Source organism: Carassius carassius, chromosome 16 (genome assembly GCF_963082965.1).
Source record: "Carassius carassius chromosome 16, fCarCar2.1, whole genome shotgun sequence".
NCBI classification, from domain to species: Eukaryota; Metazoa; Chordata; class Actinopteri; order Cypriniformes; family Cyprinidae; genus Carassius; species Carassius carassius.
In genome coordinates this window covers 5068461-5089930 of record NC_081770.1, presented here as the reverse complement: position 1 = coordinate 5089930, position 21470 = coordinate 5068461, and the positions used below count along the sequence as shown (strand labels likewise).

Sequence of the window (21470 nt, the reverse complement as noted above, 5' to 3'; positions counted from 1 at the left end):
TAGCAGTCATCATTTACTCACAACATCTGAGCCGCTGAAAACACAGAGGATTCATTTTGTTTTTGAAGGAATGCGCCCCAATCAAAATAATTGTGTCTATGTTCACGCAAATCATTCGTGATTTAACTTCACCTACAGAAGAAGTGACTATAAGGTTCTTTTATGAATATGTGCAAATTGCCTTTCCTAATAATGTGCTAGTTAGCAGGTTCTGCAGCTAAAATAATCAATATCATGAGGGGTGGGGTCAGAAGAGCTCATTAGCATTTAAAGAGACATGCACTGAAACAGGTTAAAAAGGGTGTTGTTTACACTATCATTAAAAAAATCTTAACCAACATTTGTGATAGAATTTTCATTAAAACCCTAAAGACTCAACATGTGGAAAATGGGCATCTGATGACCCCTTTAAAGGTCAGCAGAGTGCTATATATATTTACAGTATTAAAACATTATTTGTCAATGTAAATTATTATTATTAAGCTCATGAATATTATTATTATTAAGCTCATGTGTCTTTTTTATACCAGTAAAATTAATTTATATTAACCTCTCTGAGGTAACACGGTTATAGTATCTTGTACAATGATCACTCTAGTTTATCTCAGGATACAACAACAGCTAAAACTATTACCATCAGGTAATCACAAATCCTCACAGATGGGTAAGAACTGATAGTGATGAACAGAATTTATGCATTACCATTTGCTCGTATAATGATAAGAAGAGATAAAGAAGAGAGCAAGAAGTCAAACTTTGATATCAAGTTAATAAAGAACTAAGATGAAGGATATTATTAAGAGTGGAAGTGCGTTATCACAGTCTGTGAATGTTTCTTCTCTCGATGGTTCGTCCAGTCGGAGGTGCTTCAGAGGCAACTTCTTGTTGAAGAAATGATAAGAGAAAAAAAGAGAGTATTTTTCCTACCTTTTATGTCATTATTACTGGTAAAATAGGATGTTTATTCTGTTATTATGGCAATTGTATCTTATTTATCATACTTAAACCATTGGTCCAGGCATCTACACTGCTTAGGTTCTCCAGAAGAAAAGATTAAGGTCAAAGGTCAAACATGATGCTCACAACACAAAATAACAGACCGATAGATATGGATATCAAATTCAAAACTTTACATAAATTCTGGGCTTGTTTGGAAACTAATGGTAGAAGAATACCAAACCAGGCCCAGAATTAATTTGAAAATGTAAGATCAGCAAAAGCTTGTTGTTTTTTGCCATGTTAAAGAAGACAGACATGTGAGCGGAAACTAACTGAGGTTGAGGGAGGATTCAACCAGATAAATATTACAGTTCAGTCATATAAATAATGATGAATATGAAGCTCAGACACCCAACAACGTTAGTTTAAGTATGACATTAAAGATTAGAGTTTAAAGAACTTTTTTTATTTACACTAACGTGATGTCTGAATTGTTTTTAATGACAACTTCGACTTTCAGACACTTGATAGTTGACACTTTATAGTCTACATTGACTACAACATAATCAGTTGCTAATATTTTGTTGGTTCTCTCATTTTTGCATGCATTCAAGATTTTTGTAGGCATGACATCACTTTTAGTGACTAGTGTAATTGTAGATCTGTATTTGTATCTATTTTTTTTTCTTTTCATTGATCAGTTAGATGAAGAACAGCTTCTATGAACAATACTAATGAACCCGGTGTAGGGATCATATCGATTGGAACAGTTCCTTCACGTAGCTCGAGTTGGTCACCTGAATCGGGTGTGTGAACTAAGCGAGACGTAAAATATCTGCGCGAGCACTGGAATTGGGAACCGCTGGGTTACATCATGTGTTGTTAACCAGCGAGAAAACTTTAAAACTACTACAAAACCAGGAACGGAGACCGGGTTGTTGATATTTGTTGATTGATTGCTATCGGGATGTGAGGAGACTTTCAAGCAGTATAACAAAAAAACTGTTTCTGAAGACAATCACCTATTGCACCTTGACATGAATAGGTACTTAATTAGGAATGCTGTCCCTTTAAGACAGAAGGCATGCAAAAGACACAGGTTCATTTCTCAGCAACCTGTTTACGTTCACTTAACCCATAATGACTACATGATAGACATTTGGACTGCTGTGTGTATTTGAGTGCTGAGAACTGATAGTACACTGTATATAAGAACTGAAGAAGTGGAGCGTGCGAGAGAGAGAGCACTTCTATCAGCGCGATTCTGTCTGATTAACAACGAATTGTGACTCCTGGGAAAAAACAGGACATCTGGTCACATTATCCCTATCCCCCATTGTTTCAGATAGCCAGTTCGCATTTTGGTAGCTTATCCATCCACTGCTTCTGCCATACTGAGACTCAGGGTTGCCAGGTTTTCACAACAAAACCTGCCCAATTCCTACTCAAAATGAGCCCAATCGCGTTTTGAGGGGGTCCCCCGATAAAAAGTCTTTTGGGGGGGTTCCCCTAGTAAAATTTACTTTTTGGGGCTAAAAATCACATTATTGGGGTCGCTTTAACACACGGACATGAAAAACTTCTTTTGGCAATTGAGTAATAGTTTTTATGATCAGTTAGGCCTATTAACTTTTACTGTTTGTTGCAGCAACATCTGCAAAAATGATAAATGTCATTTCAAGTTAAAGGTCCCATGATTTGGATTATTTTCTTTTTTTTCATGTTTTTTTTTTTATCTTTCCTGAGGTGTACTTATATTGTTAGTATGATTTTTACATTTAAAATTTAGAAATAAAAAGCATTTTTATGTCCTGATTCTAGCCCTCTGGCTTGAATGCTCTTATTGAAGGGGTGTGTCTGTGAGACTCAGAGTAAACGCCAGCTGTTGTGATTGGCTGACATCTTTGCATTCGAAATGTGTATTACATGTGCAACCCCTCTCAAAAACTTTTACTACGTTTTTTTTTTTTTTTTTTTACTATTACAGCTGTCGAGGTTAACGGATCGTGGAAGTGTTGATTAAAGCATTATTTCTTAGATCGTTTCCCATCACATGAAAGGCTGCAGTGATGAGCATTGAGTAGACTGAGTCTGTTTATGGCGTGAATGCAGTGATCTCATCATTGCAATGCGTTTTCTCTCACAAAATGCTTTCAGCACAACTAACAGCAAACATAATATCGACATGAATACAGCAAGAGCTTCGTTGTGCAGCATCATTCATTGTAACGGCAGTTTGGGCAAGTGTGCAGATATACTCGCGATGTGTGATTGACAGCTCCGAACCATGTAAAGGCGTTCTTTGATCGCTCTCTGTAGGTAAATCACAATTTAAATAACTTATTTGTTTCATGCTATGCTACTAAGAGAAACAATGAACACTGTTACTCACTGTTTGTGGTGGTGCTGTCGAATCCATATCATAAAATTCAGTTTGTAATGCCTATGCTGACATTGCGATTGAATTAACTGTTTTCTCCAAATTCTCTGGGCGGACAAAGCAGAGAAAGGGGAGGTAACGTTTTCCCGTATGAGGACATAAGGAGAAGATTCCAGATCGGCTGCCTGAGCTCTCGTTTTCACAAAGGCAGAGCAGGACACCCAGGGCTTTGTTTACACCTATCGAAATTTCTAGCAACTGGGGGACCATAGACAGGCTAGGGAAACTCATATTAAAGTCCATGTGAACTGGAAGTTGCAAACGACTTTTCTCCAGTGTTGTGACGTATTTCCAAGAGAAACGGAATACTAAATGAGGAAAAATAGTGTCCATGGCTTTATTTTCCAACTAGCACCTGATTGGATCTAGAAAAGTAGATGTTTCATTCAGAAATGGAGGCAGATCTAAACGCAGACAATCGGTTTTTGAAGCATTCTCGCGTGAAGTGCTTCAAGCACATCCGTGACCTCTCTGTTACCCCTCCTTCCTCGAAATGTAAAAATTCTAAACATCTGTAACGAGGGATTTTTAGGGAATGGGAAGTGTTTTGTAAGTGTCACAACCAAAAATGCACCTCCTCACCATCTCTCCTTTCACACGCTGTCAATGCTCGCAAACACACGTGGGGGAGTGGTTACGGATGCTAAGCAGACACCCAAACCTTCAAACTTACATCATCAGGGAAGGTCCTCCAATGCAGAGGGGAGGGGGGCATTGACAGATTTTGATTAAAGATTACGAAGCCAAAAATGTATTTTTTGTGTGGATTGACCACAAACAATCAATTTAGGCAAACAAAGTAAATATGATCAATTTTGTTTTCACTTGGACTTTAATGTTAAAAAAGTGAAATTTTCCTGTCATGGGACCTTTAAACCTGCTGTGGTCTGATTTTTCTACATCTAATGTGGTTTAGTTTTTTGGTGTACAAACAGCGTCTCCAATAGTGTGTATATTTTAAGATAAATTAGGTCAGTGGTTTGTGGCTGGAGTGTTTCTTCCTACTTGTATGAACAACATTTTCTGACTTCTGCTCCATACAATTTTTAATTTTTTTTCATCAACAGCTATGAAATCCAACATTATTCTTATCATCAGGGCCGTCCATAGGAATTCTGGGCTCTGTGCTTTGGGGCCCAATCAAAATCACGTTCAGTGGACTGCAGGCCCCACAGATCTCTGGGCCTATGCACTCTGTCACCACCCTTCCCCCCTGACTACTGCTTATCATGCTTCAGATGAAAATGTAAGATCAGTAAAAGCTTGTTGATTTTCATGATGTTAAAAGAGAGAGACGTGAGAACGGAAACTGAGGTTTGGGGACGATTCAGCCAGATAAAGATCGCAGAGTGCCTTAGCGCAAAATCGATGTATGTCAGTTTGATCCATCGCAATATTGGAAATAATTTTGTTTTAAACCATGAAGGCTGGTATTAAGCAACATGCTAACTTTGGGCAAGAGTTATGCAGGTGAACGGTTTAACCGGTTTAAAGTACAAGCTGATGGCGCTTTTGGCATCTGAATATTTTCTCAGAGATGACAAGACACAAATCTACTTCAACATATGCTGATATCTGCATATAACTGTCTTGAATTATTCCTTAATATTTCTCTTGTGGCCCATCCATAGTGAAACAAAAAATGGAGAGAAATGTATATTCATATCGGCACATGATACAACTCAACCCAGCACAGGGAGGTTATCGTGGGGCCCACAAACATAAAACATGCCCCCCACCACCCCCCACCCCACCACAGTGGCTCTCTGTCTGCTACGCCACTGATATCACAGTTCAGTCATGAATGTTTTCAGCGAACAGATGAAGAGAATGTTTTTCATATTAGGTTGGTGAGTTGTAAATCTGTTTTTAATGCTTCAGTTGTTTCTGCTCTGGTACCAAGTAATAAATTACTGGTTAAATTAGTAATAACAAAAAATTTATAAAAGCATTATAAAAGCTCCCTAAACATCTCTATTGAGATTGTTCATCATACGCTCTGATACTTCCTTTTGTAACCACTTTTCTTTTTTGCATCTTGCTGAAGTCTAGAGTTTGCAGCACTCTTTGACAACTACACCTATTTTAGAGTGAAATGCATGGATTTTTATCCAAAATGAAGTTCATCATTTTCTTCATCTACATAACTTTTGTTTACTCAGGTGAGATCCATTTCAGAACGTTGTTTAAAGGTTCTATTTTCTGTTAGCTACGTGGCATTAACAAGGAAAGAGAGATTGCTCTGTCAGCAAAGTCTTTAGCTAATTCTGCGTGTTAAACCTGAGTTGGTTTAGTTTTATTAATATGCTGAATAAGTTTATATTTTTATACGTTTAGTTTTCATGTTGATTATGGTTTATATTTAATAATTTTGTTTTGTGATTTTGTCATTAGTTGTTTTTATTTTATGTTTTTTAAATATTGTTTTACAGTTTATATAAATATTGCTTTTAGATTTTATGTCCAGTTCTTAATGTTAAGGTGAGGAAACTTTATTAATCACTATAAGGGGAAACTTATTTGCCAGCATAAGACATTAAAAACGACACAATAAGCATCAAAATAAATCCATCAACAACTCATTTGCTTTTGTTACACATTGTGTGAATGTCTTTCATAGTAAAAAAAAAATCATTTTCAATTTTATTTCCACAATAACCTCAAGAGAATCATGAATAAATCCAATAACTGAACCTGCCTTTCTATGATTTTATTAATCATATTGTCATCATCTTCTCCCCAGCATAGAACTGCATAAAACAGAACACTGGCCAGAATTCCCTGATAGAGAAGCTTTCTTTGTTTTCCAGACAATATTTCCAGTTTAGATTTAATTAAATTTATATTTTATCCATCATTAATTTTGTTTTATTTTAGCTTTATTTTTAATTAACATAATTGTGATTGAGAGCTTTATGTCTTTATTTGTTTAGAGTCGCACACCTTCACCACACTTTACACTGAAATAAATGGACAGGCGATTGCAGGAATCCCAGAGTTTTTTGCCGTGACTACTCTGGATGGACGACAGATTGATTATTATGACAGTGAGATAAAGAAGCTGATTCCCAGACAGGACTGGATGAAGAAGTTTATGTCTGGAGACAGATTTAAAGAATACAATGAGATCAGAGAACGAGTACAGCAGACCAATAAAATCAACATTACTGTTATAATGCAGCAATTCAGTCAGTCATATGGTGAGTTAAAACACTTTATACTACTCTTTTAATTGTGAAAGATTGTCATACAATAAAAAAGGGCAGATCTTACGGTTCCCATTCTGTCTTCTTCAGGTGTTCACACGTATCAGAGGATGTATGGATGTGGTTGGGAGGATAAGACTGGATACTCACAAGGTTTTGATCAGTACGGATATGATGGAGAGGATTTTATCTCACTAGATTTGAAGGCGCTCAGATACGTCACAGCTGTACCACAGGGATTAATAACAACAGAGAAGTGGAATAATGACACAGCCCATCTTAAATTACTGAATCAATACTACCAACATGAGTGTGTTTACTGGTTAAAACATTTTTTGATGTTAAGAAAAGTGGATTTAGAGAGAAGAGGTAGCTTGTCTTCCAGACATATAATTTGTTGAACAAGTTGACAAGTGTTTTATTATAATTGAGTCGTTTGTGCTTCTCTGTTTTTTTTTTTTTTTTTTTTTTTGTCATGAATTGCTTCATTTAAACACAATTTAGATGCATTTATTTAATTGATCTGATCTGAAGAAGTAATATTTTCTTCACATTTATCTCAATCTTTTTTAGCTCCTGTAGTGTCTCTGTTACAGAGGCATCCCTCATCTCCTGTAGTGTGTCATGCCACAGGTTTTTACCCACCAGGGCTTACTATCACCTGGTTAAAAAATGGACAGGATCAAGATGAGGATGTGGATTATGGAGCTCTGCTACCAAATGAAGATGAGACCTTTCAGAAGACTTCTACCCTCATTATTGAACCAGAAGAGTGGAAGAAGAACCAGTTTGTTTGTGTGGTAGAGCACATGGGACGGACCTTCCGGAAGATTCTGACTGAGAATGAGATCAAGAGTAGCACCAGTAAGTTGGTAATAGCCTAACTGTTTTCACATCTTTTTTGAAAGCTTGTTTATTCATGTTATTTTCAAGTAGATGATGTTAGAGGTCAATTAATAGAACTAAAACCAAACTGAATATAATGCTTAATAATATAGATGATTTTGTGATATTTAAGGGAGATATGAATGCTGCTGCAACTGCAGCAAACAATAAGATGGGAATAACTTAAAGTGTTAACTTGTGGCAAGACTAAAATTTGTCAATTAACCAGTTACTTACACAAAGCCACTATGTCACTGTCTGTATTTTCCCCATTGCATATATAGCAAAACCATTTGTAGTGCTGTCCCAAAGCATGAATTCATGCAACAAACCATATAAAAAAAATCTACAGTCAAAAGCCAGAGATCTTATTGTGAAAGATCTTATTCATCAGCAAGGATTGATTTAAGCAAAGTTTCAGATTAGTTGATCTGGGTTTTATTTTAAATCGAGTTGTGTTGCACCACTTCATTTTAAACACAGATTAACAAATTGGGGAATCTGTGATTAAAACCTTCATTTACAATGATTACCTCCGCCATGATGGATTTGACACTGTAATTTAACAGCAACAAATCGATAAAGGTTGATCAAACGGCTGATCAAACAAGCAATCAAAACTTTGAGGCAGTGCATAAAGATTTAATAATCTTGGAAATATATTTAACACAAATTAAAATATTTCTGATGAAATCCAAGAGCTTTCTGAACCTCCATGACAGCAAGGGTCATCCCATGATCAACACACAGAAATGTAGTAAGGGCATTGTTAAAATAGTCCATGTGGCATCAATGGTTCAACTGTAATATTATGAAGCTACGAGAATACTTTTTGTGCGAACAAAATAAATAAATAAATTAAAATAAAATAACTTTATCCAACAGTTCTTTTACTCTTCATCACCCCATGGTGCCATTTTGGAGAGAGTAAATAAGGCATTTATTGTCAGCTGCAGCATGAGCATTGTTTACATGGAGGAAAGTCATGCATGTCTTGATAATCTCCAAAATGGTGCCATAGGGTGACGCAGAGAAGAAGGATTGTTGAAAAAAGTTGTTAGCTTTCTTTTCACACAAAAAGTATTCTTGTATCATCTTAAAATTACCGTTGAACTGCTGATATCACATGGATTATTTTAACAATGTCCTTACAATATGTATTTCTGTGCTTTGATTATGCAGGACCTTTGACGTCTATGGAGAAATTTCATCAGAAATATCTTAATTTGTGTTCCAAAGATGAACAGAGGTCTTACAGGTTTCGAGCCATATGAGAGTGAGTAGTATAACACAGTAATACACTTGTATTTTTTTATGGTGAACTATCCCTTTATAATCCAGTCACTCCAGTGCAGAAAACTTTTACTCTTGACACTGAAAATGTGTTGGAGCTCTCATTTTGGGCAGTCTAAGTGGGAAACACTGGGATCTAGTTATGGTAAACTGTTTACAATCTTTGTATTCTAATCATTAAACACATGCTGACATGCTTTTGACAGAAATCCAGTGTCCTTAAGCAATTCAGCCACTCTTCTGCTATTAGTTTTCATACAGGCTCCGAATTAAACTATTCTTGATAACAGTGTTTATTGACTGAGCTGATCTCAGTTTGATATTTTTATTCTTCAGAAGCTGTCCACTGTTGCGGTTTTACTGAAGCTGTGATCCGATTGGTCCTCTCTGCTCTGGTGGGCGTGGCTACTGTCATTCTTCTGGTTTATGGCATCAGATCCAGCTAAACAAGATCAAACACATATTTCCAAATCAAGTACATACCTGATGTCATTTCCTAACAGTTTTTTTTATACATGCATGCCATTTAAAAGAGCTAGTTCACACAAAAATGAAAATTAGCCCATGTTATACTCACCGTCAAGGTATTCTAGGTGCATATGACTTTCTTCCGATCTGATCAGTGTTATATTACAATTTTTCCATGCACTTCCAAGCTTTAGAATGGCATGGGCAGATATTTTTTTTCTTCAACATTCCAAAAAGTAGTCAAATAAAGCCATAAATCCATCCACATTAAAAAAGTGCCTCACATGGCTCCAGGGTGTGAATAAAGGCTTTGTGTAGTGAATTGATGCATTTCTGAAAAAAAAAAAAAAATAGTGCATGTGAGTGTGAGTCTTGCAAAAATAAAAAAAAGCTAAATTTCCTTACTTTATCAAAGAAAAAAAGTTTCCTCTTGGCTTATATCTAAATCCTCTGACATTTTTCTTTACAAATCCTCGTTTTATGCTTCTAATTTGTGATTGTCATTTTGTTTTGATTTCTCTACATTGCGCTTCTGTATTTGTTACTAATCACTGGTGCTTACACTACGCATATGTCCTCGGAACAGTTTCCATCTATGACAGTTAGCAGAAGTGAGAGAAAAATGTTTTGAATATGGATATTTTCTTTATTCACACCCCGAGTCATGTGAGCCACATTTTAATATTGATAAATGTGCTTTATTTGATGTCTTTTGGACTGTTGAAAAAAAAAAAAAAAAAAAAACATCTGCCCATGTTATTATAAAGCTTGGAAGAGCAAGGAAAAATGTAATATAACACTGAATGGATTTATCTGAAAGAAGAAAGTCATATACACCTACTGTATGATGCCTTGAGTGCGAGTACTTTTTGGACGAACTATCCCTTTAATTTACGACTTTTATATGTTTGTCATTTTCAGAAATTATTGAAATTTGAAGTGGAACACTGTTATTTACAGGTTCTTCATGTGTGTGTGTGTGTGTGTTTGTGTGTCTTGTGGTGTTTTTTTATGTGTGTGTGTGTGTGTGTCATAATGACTACTTGATTTGACACTCTCTCTTTCAATATAAAAATACAGTTTGAAAGACTACAGTACATTGTTTATTTCCCTCAGATTCATAAAACAGATTAATAAAGAGACAAATCTCACTTTACTACTGCTGTCCGTTTGTTATCTGTATTTGCTTGCCTTTATCAATAAAGTTTTCGCATTCTGAGGTTCAAGAGGCTCTGCATGTTTTATTACAGTTGTTATGTCGAGCATAATAACAGCACATTTTAATTTTGGGGTGAATTGTAGAGATGTGATAGTGTGTTAAATATATTCTAGGTTAGAGATGGGTTTTTAATCTCAATTTAAACTGACAGAGTGAGTAGATATAATAAACTGTCCAGAATTGAGAGACCATAGTGAATGTGAAGGACTAATGTGATAAGAGCTCGTTCAAGTTCTGAGGAGCTAAACCATTCATGGCTTTATCAGTAATCTTCTAGATTGACAAATGTATATGTGATGTTTAACAGGGAGCCGGTGCAGTGTTGACAGAAGCGAGCTAATATGGTTACACTTCCTGATTTTAAGAACTTGTGCTGCTGGACTTTTATTATAAAACCTGCAGAGCAAAAACCCAGTAAAGCATTACAATAATCTAGCCTAGCTCTGTGTTTGATATTGAGAGATGTTTTTAAGATTGAAAAAGCTATTTTACAAATGCACAAATTGTGACTTTTAAAAAAATGATTTATATCAAAGAGCGTCTGATACATGTAGACTTAGGCAGCAAATCTACACATTTCTACTGGAAAAAAGACCCATGAAGAAAACTTGTATGTTTTTAAACTAGAGTAAAGAGTTATTTTGCTCAGATTCACCAGAATAACAAAGTCAATCAAAAGCAAGAGATCTCATTATAAACACGCTCAGATTTTCTGTCTTTATTGGTGTTGTGGTTTTTAAAGTTATTTTGCTCAGACTTGTTAATGCCAGAGATCTCATTATGAATTTATCAACTCCAACATTTCTCATCAAAGTCAAATTTTCAAGTCTTATTTTCATAGCAAGAGACAGAAGGGTGTTAGGAATACTTCTCCATTGGTGGTCTGTGTGACCAGATCTTGTTGATATCCAATCATGAAAGAATAACCAAAAAAGATTAAGGGTGATGAATGGCACAGATAAACTGGGAGGGACTATAATTGATTAGAAGTAGAAAGAGACAAACAAAAGAGACATGTTATAAGTGTCGTGTCAGATTACAAGTTTTTGGGGTGGTGTTAGCGCAGTGGATAAGACGCATGCCTTTGGTGTGAGAGACCTGGGTTCGAATCCACTGTGAGACACCAATGTGTCCCTGAGCAAGACACTTAACCCCTAGTTGCTCCAGAGGCATGCAACCTCTGACATATATAGCAATTATAAGTCGCTTTGGATAAAAACGTCAGCTAAGTGAATAAATGTAAATGTTTTTGTATGATTGTCCATAGTGGCTGAAGTAAGTAGTATAAATAAAAAAAATAAAATAAAGTTAGTCTGTGTTGGCGCGGGTTTCGAACACATGCTAATAGACGTGAGACGACAGTAATGAACCACCAAGCTACCGATCTACACTGGTTCAGCTCCAGATCTCTGGATTGAAGACAGGACTCTCGGCGTCACATTGTGCAGCTACTGAATCAAGGAAATGTGACCGTGTTAACTTGTGAACTGTGTTGACCTGTTATGAAAATAAACCATGGCAGAACCCTGACAGCATTTTATGGTTTATGATGTTAAAGAACATTTCATGATGTCTCAGACCACTGTAAATTTTTAGCCACTGTGGTTTAATTATAAACGCTATTGCTAACTTATATTTGCCATAGGAAAAACATGGAATATTTTCTTTAGAGACTTCTGATGTCTCATTACATGAACGTTGTTTCCAAATTGCCGTTATTTTCTCGCAGCATTACTTTGGAAATGTGACTTGATTTGAATGAAGTGTCTGAATGAATGAAGTGTAGGTCTTTACATTTGTTGGTCTTCACACAAGGAGGGATGAATGCTTCTGTTGATGGCTTAATTAGCAAAGCCAATAACCCATAGCAGGGCAATTGCTCAAATCAAAGCTACAGTTGGATTATTTATTTACTTAAAGATTATTAATATTCACTGCCATTCTCATATTGAAATAACTAAACTGTGATTTTTACTGTGTTATCAAGTTTGAATTTCCGCCCAAACTCACTCTTATTTTAGTAAAATCCTTTATATTCTTTTATTTGCTTTATGAATTTATTGGTCCATATAAAAATACTTTCATTCAAGATAATTTTGTGCTGCTGCAGAATAATATTCATTTAATATCTGAATGAATAGTTATAAGATGATGAAAATGGAAGATTCAGACTCTGAACTCTGGTCGTACTGAAATAATGGATGATAATCTGTTTCAGTGAACATTTTTAAATAAAAACACTTTAATCACTCAAATCGATAAATGGTCCGACAACATCACTCTATATGATAATGGTGCTGATAGGAGATTTAGAGACAGACTGAAGCTGAACCATCAAACTGGATCTCTGACCATCACAAACATCACAACTCAACATCCAGGAAGATATGTACTATTTACAATGGGATCAAAACAGTATGTAAAAGTTTCAGAGTTTCTGTCTATGGTGAGTACAGATCATCTGTCCCTGTTTTTCAAAGTACTCTTGATATTAAAGTTTATTGACTGAGCTGATCTCAGTTTGATGTTTTTATTCCTCAGACTCTGTTCACTGTTGTGGTTCTACTGAAGCTGTGATCCGATTGGTCCTCTCTGCTCTGGTGGGCGTGGCTACTGTCATTATTCTGGTTTATGACATCAGATCCAGAAGAGTTGAACAATATCAAGCACGTATTCACACATCATAGGTCACAGCAGTGTTATAATCCATAGAGGTTGAATATGAATCATATTTACATATCAGAGAATCATTTTTTACTCACAGTTCTAACTGATGATCTGTTCCAGTTTCAGAAAGCCATCAGAGAAACTCTGAAACCATTCTGAGAGGAGAAATAATTGAGACATTTGATAAAAAATGAAGAACAAATGAGCTTAAGACAGTTACAGGAGAGAACAGAGCCAAACACTCTCAGGATCTCAAGATAAGAGGAAACTATTGCTTTAAAATACTTTTAACACGTTATGGGTCAGTTTATTTCTGTTGAAAATGATGTAATTGATCTACAGGAAGCTGAGGCCTACTGGAGCTCAAAGTGTGACGTATGAAAGAAACTGCTAGATGATCACGTGTATTAACACTTGTAGTTATTTTAGATGTTGGTCACTTAATTTTATTACAGAGGAGCTTCACATCAGTGCATCAGTCATTTCTTTGAAGAGTTTGTCTTTTCATATTTATAGACTTTAACCTTTGAAGATGTTTCACCAATTTTGGTTCTGTTTGTGTTTGTGGTGTCTAGTTGGTGAGTTTAAATGTGTTTTTATGACTTCAGTTGTTTCTGTTCTGGGACCATGTAAGATATATAGATTTGTGTGTATGCGTGTGTGTGTGAAGCAAATTACAAACAGTAGGACAAATACAGTAAAACAAAAAAGCAAATTAAATTAAAGATGCTTCAAAAACTCATAAGTAGGACTATCTTTATGTAGATTTCAGTAGAATTCAAATAAGAAATTAAATAATTGAAAAATCAAATGAATGAACATTGCCAACTTTTATATGAATTCTCATCAAGACTGGCATTTTGATAATATTTTGTGTATATTTGGGCCATGTAAGCTGCAGAAAACTGAATTTGGATCACACGCTGTCCGAGAGGCAACTTTGTTTCTGAGTGCATTGAGTTTATTTCTGCAGCTCATTGCACTTAATAACATAACGAATGTAACATGTATTTAACAGTAATGTGTAGAGTCAGTTTGCTGCTATCTAATCTAAAACACTAGGTGTGTGCTCTATGCAGACCGTTTAGTGTATGACATTGAAGTACCGGGAGATCGATTTCAATGCATTTTTCTGCAACTGTCTGTATTCTCATCGCTATCACTGTAGATTGACATCATACACCATTTAGTCTGTGCTGCGCCACTTTACGACGAGTACACCTTATGACTTCTCAAAACTTTTTGAAGGAGGTCTATTAAAATCTATTGTCTAGACATGGAAGGTTCAACAAAGTCTTTTAGTTGAACCAGCAGAGGGGAGAAAGAGTGCTGAAGTAGGATGGAAGGGCCTGGGACATTTAGGGTGGATAATGTGGGGGGGAGAAATAGGTATTATCTGCCAGCCTGAGGTGTTTTGGTTCCCCATCCCAATGGGGAGAAGGTTTAGGGTACAGTAGATTCCCCCTGTTTTATGGAGAGACAGCTAACATCTCATCATGTACCATCTTGATCAATTTTCCACTTGAAAGACAGGTTAGGCAGTTTTAATTTCTCTGTCCGGGCCTGGTCATCATACCCTGTCCATACCTTGTCTCAGCAATGATATTTGAGCTTCGCTTTGGACTTGGTGATTCAATTATTTGCTTTTATATTTTGATTTTGGATTCAAATGATTATAAAACTCGATAATTGAGGTAAAATGTTTATTGTGCCACTGCAGCATTCCATCCAGCACACCTTCCTTTCCTTCACAATGGTGTGCTTTCATTCAGCCAAAGAGCCAAATAAGTGAGTGTTGTAAAATGCAGTCCACTCCTCCTAAACTGTTCTGCTTGGTATTAAACAGTGTTATTAAAAGCACATTAAACAAATTATACTGTGGGCTTTGGATACAAGCCTAAATTGTAAAATAGCCTACACACCATTGGTGTAATTTACGAGTGGGATGGGTGAGACATGTCCTCATGACTTTTTCCTATGTTTGATATTGTCCCCAGCAGGTGATATAACTAACACAAAGGAAACATCTCTGGTTGACTGACAGAGTTTTCATTTTGTTTGTTTGATAGTGATCTGCAGCTGGAATGTCGAGCACTTGTTGCCACTCTTTGTCTCGTGCTCAGCAAGCTTAAAAAAAATAAAATAAAATTGCCACTAGATTATTAGGGAATACAAACATATATAGGCTTATTGATACGTTTAAACACTTACTTCAGTGGTATGAGATGAGTGGATGCTTTCAACTGATTTCTTGTCCCAGGTAAAAAAGTGCACTGAAATACACTTTTCTTCAGTACACTCGGACGCTAAAGTGCCCTTGCGGTCCGGTCTGCCCCTAGTCCATGATTTCTGCTGAAGATTTTTGATTGTAGACACTAAAAATGTCTCCACGATCTGTTTTAGAAGAAATATCGTTGTATTGTGCTGCAGCGCACGTTCTATCAGCTGCAGTTCTGGCGCTGTGGAATCAATATACTGCAACATAAGTTAAAGTAAAAAACGTATTCATCTTTTTTTTGCATCTGCTTCAAAGCCTTACTGGTTATTTAAACGTTTCATTTGTGTGATTTTCTGACATGCGGTTTTTCTGTGTGTGCACATGAAAACGAAAAAGCCCATCAAACTGTGCCTGATTAGTGAACTAAGTTATATTTTGTGCTAATACTGTCAAAACACACACAGTTTATGCATAGACTCAAGTGGATATGTCTACAATGAATCTAAACAACTGGGACAAGGGACAGTAGGCTACATGCTGCCGACTGTAATTAAAGGGATAGTTCACCCTAAAATGTTATTTCTGTTATTGTTTATTCACTCACACGGTGTTCCAAACCTATATTAACTTCTTTCTTGTGCTGAACACAAAAGAAGATATTTTGAAGAACCTGTGTAACCAATCAGTTGCTGGTCCACATTGACTTTGATAGTAGAAAAAAAAAAAATACTATGGAAGTCACTGTGAACCAGAAACTTCCAGCCAGATTGGTGTCTGGCTCTAGGCTGAACATTTTGTGCTCTGGTGATATGAGAGCAGGATCCATAATTAGCACTGGTCTGTTATGTGGTTGCCTACGCTGTTGCATCTACATGAGGAAGTGCAACCACTTCTGCACCCCGTCAGAGGCACGGGGCAGTATCCTAAGTATCAGTTGGCTCTTTGCAAACATATTTTATCTTGAGAGAGTAGCAGCACTTTCCAAATGAAGTGTACTGATATTGCCCTAGATATCTTTTGTCTGTTTATACTGACACATGCTGTTGCATATAACAGGGAATTTGATAAACCATGCAGCAAAACACCAAGATTAAGTATTAATCAATGACAAACTCTGTTTTTCAGGTGTGCTGGGATTTACAAATGAAATATCAGTGATGAAGGAAAGTTCAGTCACTCTGAACTCTGGTCTTACTGAAATTAAGGATGATGATCGGATTCAGTGGAGGTTTGGAAATGAAAACACTTTAATAGCTGAAATCAATAAACAGACCAACAGCATGACTGTATATGATGATGTTCATGATGGGAGATTCAGAGACAGACTGAAGCTGAACAATCAAACTGGATCTCTGACCATCACAAACACAACAACTCAACATACTGGACGTTATGAACTGCAGATGAACAATGTGAGGAATTATTTCCTTCTCATTGTGAATGGTAAGTTAATTATTGGTTTCATGTGTTTTGTATTTTAATGAGCACAAAGATACAATTAATAATCCAAACTTTCTGTTTATGTTCTGTATGTCTGATGATCCAGGAGACGAGTCAGTGTCAGTGAAAATTGGAAATTCGGTCACTCTAAACTCTGGTCTTACTGAAATTATGGAGGATGACAAGATTCAGTGGAGGTTTTTAGATGATGCAAGACTGTGGTGGTCTGGATATGAATACATTTTAATAGCTGAAATCAATAAACGGGCAGACAGCATGATTGTATTTGATAATGCTCTTGATGGGAGATTCAGAGACAGATTGAAGCTGGACAATCAAACTGGAACTCTGACCATCACAAACACAATAATTCATCATGCTGGACATTATAAACTACAGACCAAATATGTGAAGATCGATTTCTTTTTAACAGTCTATGGTGAGTTAAGAAAGTTCTCCTGTTATTTGATGACATTTCATTCATCATTTTGTTTCTTTTAGCTGTTTTACAATATTATTTAAGTTTTAAATTTGTAACTAAAAAAAGGTGACGTGACATTCAGCCAACTCTCTAACCATTAGGCCACGACTATGTAGTGTAGTAAACCACTGTCAACAAGGGCGTAACTTTGGGTCTACCATTGGGGGGGTTAAACTCACAGCATATTTATTAATTAATTTATTTATTGAATAATTTTTTGGATAGAAATAGAGAAAATGAAAGGTCAATTGTATTATCACTTTGCATGAAATAAGACTCAAAAGTAGATAAAAAAAATGTGTTTGCATTTAGCCTATGATAACATAAAATTCAGAAACTGTGAAAATACAAGTGTGGACTGACGTAACCTTAGTTGTGCTTTGATTCATTTTGTCACTTTGCAAACTCCATGCAATAAAGAACAAAAAATAAATAAATAAATAAAAATAATTCTAATCTCAAACTGAGCCAGAGGTGGTAAATTCCTAATAATGTATGTATTTTTTTTAGGTATTTTAATAAGATAGATACTTAAAATATGTTGCGCATACAGTTCATACAGCGATCGTTATAAAGGTGTTTGAACAACAAAACACATCCACTTGCACATATTTGACAATCGGAATATCAGATATATCCTGCTATAGCTAACAAATTTGTGTGAAATTTTGAATAAAAAAGGAAATAAAAGCAGATCATCAGTCATTAAGCGCTATTGTGGCTGCGGTGTGACAAGCACTGAATGACGCGCCTCCATGGGAACCATAAAGTGATACTATGATCAATAATGGTCGCCTTGAAATACTTTAAAACTTACGTGTGAAAAGGTTAAGTAAGGTTTGCATTTAAACGTGTATTTGTTTTGTTTTGAGTGTAAGGTCAATATATAAAGGAATTAAAAAGATGGGCACAAAACCTGTTTGTCGCACCCCACTTGTCATGTCTCTATACATAAAGTTGGCATCTAGTCATAGTTGGGGGCGTGGTGAGGGTGGAGTCAGCGTGGGGGAAAATACAGCGAACATCGTGTGTATTTGAATGACAAAAAATGCACACATTGAGCGCTCATTCCCAGAGACGCGTAGAACAATTGTAGTCTCTTTTAACTTTAATATTCATGTACACTAGTCCATATCGATATTTTATCCATTTTACAGCCAAATTCCATGACATTCTGCTTTATATAGCCAGTTTCATTTTTGACTGGATTCCGCGATTCTATCCGTGTCATTTCGCAAACACATAGAGGGGGTGAATTTCTGAATGAAAGTGTAAAAGTTCTGACACAAAACTAAGTTGTTACATATCCTCCCGCTTTTTTAAGTGGGTAACCTATAAGGAAATCCTTGGCCTTTTCTAGCGGTATCACATAGACTACACCTCTTAGCAGACGCGTTTTCATGCGAGTTTAGGTTCGACACTAGGCTACCTAGTTTTGGTTCAGGTTGAATGATAAGGCTAATTATATATGCATGTCACTTTCTGAAACAACCTTACACAGTTTTGATAACGTTATAATGAACACAATGTTAACGTAGCCCGCCTGTGATGAAATGCCTACTGCACACATACACATGTGTCTTGGGATTCCACAACTTCCCTTGATCATCCTCACAACTTATTGCTTGTAGCCATTTTGTCATCCTTTCCGGCTCTGTATGTTTATTAGGAAGGATGTAGAACTTCAATTCATAATTTGTCAGTTTATTGGAGGTACAGAAAATGACACAACAACTATTCGGCAATTATTGTCCAGTGTATATCAGTTGGCGCCAAGGCAATGTTTTCCCCCATGGGCTAAATTCATATCACGTGACGGGGCGTTCACGGGGGCGTTCCCAGACCAACCGTCTGTATGTATTCCCTACACTTTGAGAAACGTTGAGCTAACTTAACAGTTAACTTAGCAATAGGGGTATGTTTTGTCAAGATTTTTCTTTTTTTCTTTTTTTGCTGGTGTCGACCAACAATGAAAAATCGTTGTCTGGCAGCCTTTCAGTGTCCTTTTTATCTTTCCGTCAGCTTTCTCCAACCATTCATCCCAGCGACTGCACAAAATAGTGAACAAACTTGGTGGAGAAAGCGGGTTGGGTAATACGATGTAGTCGGTGCGGTGGACGGGGGTACATTACAGATAATTTTAAATATGATACTATCTTTCTTGCTGGCAAATGAAATAAATAAAGAAAACGAACAAAGTATTCATTCGGAATATTTCATATTTATTTTAATCTGAATGATGTGATGATATTGAGGGAGGAGGGTTATATTAGCTGGATCTGATTTTTGAGGGGGTCATGACCCCGTAACCTCCATGCAAATAACGCATGATTGTCAATATATTTAACAGTATTAATCTGTTTACACCTGTTTCTGTTGTTCTTCATGTGTGTGTTTTGTGATACAGATGAAATATCAGTGATGGAGGGAGATTCACTCACTCTAAAATCTGATTTTATTGAAATGATGGATGATGAGTTTTGGAGGATTCGGTCGAAGGTTTTGACTGATGATCAGATTGAGTGGAGGTTTTTAAAGGCTTTAATAGCTAAAATCAATAGACGTGTTAACACAAGCACCGTATACGAGTATGTTCTTGACGGGAGATTCAGAGACAGACTAAAGCTGGACAATCAAACTGGATCTCTGACCATCACAAACATCACACATGGAGATGCTGGAGATTATAAACTAAAGATAACTGGAACAAAACCATCATCAATAACGTTTAGAGTTTCTGTCTTTAGTAAGTAGTGATTGTTTTTCCTGTCCTTCAAATATGCTTGACATTGGCATTTACTGACTGAGCTGATCTCAGTTTGACGTTTTTATTCCTCAGACTCTGAACACTGTTGTGGTTCTATTGGAGCTGTGATCCTGTTGGTCCTCTTTGCGCTGGTGGGTGTGGCTACTGTCATTCTTCTGGTTTATGACATCAGATCCTGAAAAGCTGAACAAGATCAAGCACATATTCATACCTCAGAGAACATGACTGATGATGTTATTTCTCACAAATTACAGTGTATTCATATTTGTGAGATTTTTTAAATTAATGCTATATATGTTCATGTTTTCAACAAAGTACAGAAGTCTTAAGCAGAATGCGAAATTCAAAGGTCCTTCAAGTGTGTTTTATTCTTCTGGTGTTTTTATCATAATACTGATGATTATTTGAGCTTGTGCTATATATTGTTCACTGTCAGATTTGTAAAAATTCAATTTGAAAGGGTTTTTGTTTATAACCGGTTTCAACAGCAACAACATAAGCAAACTTTACTGCGCATGCACGCTTTTGTGTCCCAAACTTAACTTCCGGTAGACTTCCACAGAGAATCAAAGGTAACAGCAAAGTTGCTTTACAGTAACGGTGCATTTCCACTACAATGTCAAGTCTGAGCTCTGTTCTGCTGGCAATGCTACAATGCCACTGCTTTGGGGCATGCCAAATTTAGGGCAGAGCACACCTTTTAAAGGAGTCATATGATGCGATTTCAGTTTGTTTTTCACTCAATATTTGCATAAAGTCGAGGAATGCCCAAACTTTATGATGCTCTTGAATGCATTCAACACTTTCTCTGCACCGCTTTCAATCGCATAATGCACCACACATGCATTTAAATACATTCAGGAAAAATCCCACAGCACAACAACCTGAGCCCAACTTCAGTCTACTTATCACTTTAACTGTCTTTGTATTCTGCAATCAATAAACAAACACAGACCGGAAGAAGTTAACTTCGGGCCAGGTGTGTGCGCCCGATTAAACCGTCTATATTCTCAGATTAGACACATGAATCTCATCAGTATTTACTTGCCATTATCAATAAAGATTTCCCACTCTTGAGGATCATTTCTCTCCATTTGTTGAGTGACTCCTGGATTGTGTATTTCATTAGTGTCACATATAAGCTTTACATTATTTGAAACATTATTTGCAAATGTTTATATTATAATTCAGATCATTAGTTTTGATTTTTTTAGAGATAATTAACAAAATAACTTCTACTTTAACCTGAGATAATATTGATTTGCAAAATATTATAATATACTTTGAGAACAGTAAAAACCTACCTACTGTATAAAATGTTTCAGTGCTCAGTTTGTGTCTGTGTTTCATCTGCGGATGAACAATATCATCTTGTGGCTCAGAATCTGCTTGTCATCAGGAGTGATTTGCTCAGTATCCTCTGCCACTGACTCCACTAGTTCTGTCT

At 36.3% G+C, this 21470-nt stretch overlaps 2 protein-coding genes across 2 annotated transcripts in view; both read left to right on the top strand.

Annotated features, from left to right (window-relative positions):
* The window catches only part of LOC132159480 (uncharacterized), a 120342-nt gene that overhangs the window by 95136 nt on the left and 3736 nt on the right, over positions 1 to 21470 (top strand). The gene's annotated exons all lie outside the window — the stretch shown is intronic.
* LOC132159487 (major histocompatibility complex class I-related gene protein-like) lies at positions 5417 to 9402 on the top strand. The gene is made up of 5 exons (XM_059569009.1): positions 5417 to 5541; positions 6313 to 6579; positions 6676 to 6954; positions 7159 to 7449; positions 9100 to 9402. The coding sequence occupies exons 1-5, from the start codon at positions 5475 to 5477 to the stop codon at positions 9207 to 9209; spliced, it is 1014 nt and encodes a 337-aa protein (XP_059424992.1). The 5' UTR covers positions 5417 to 5474; the 3' UTR covers positions 9210 to 9402.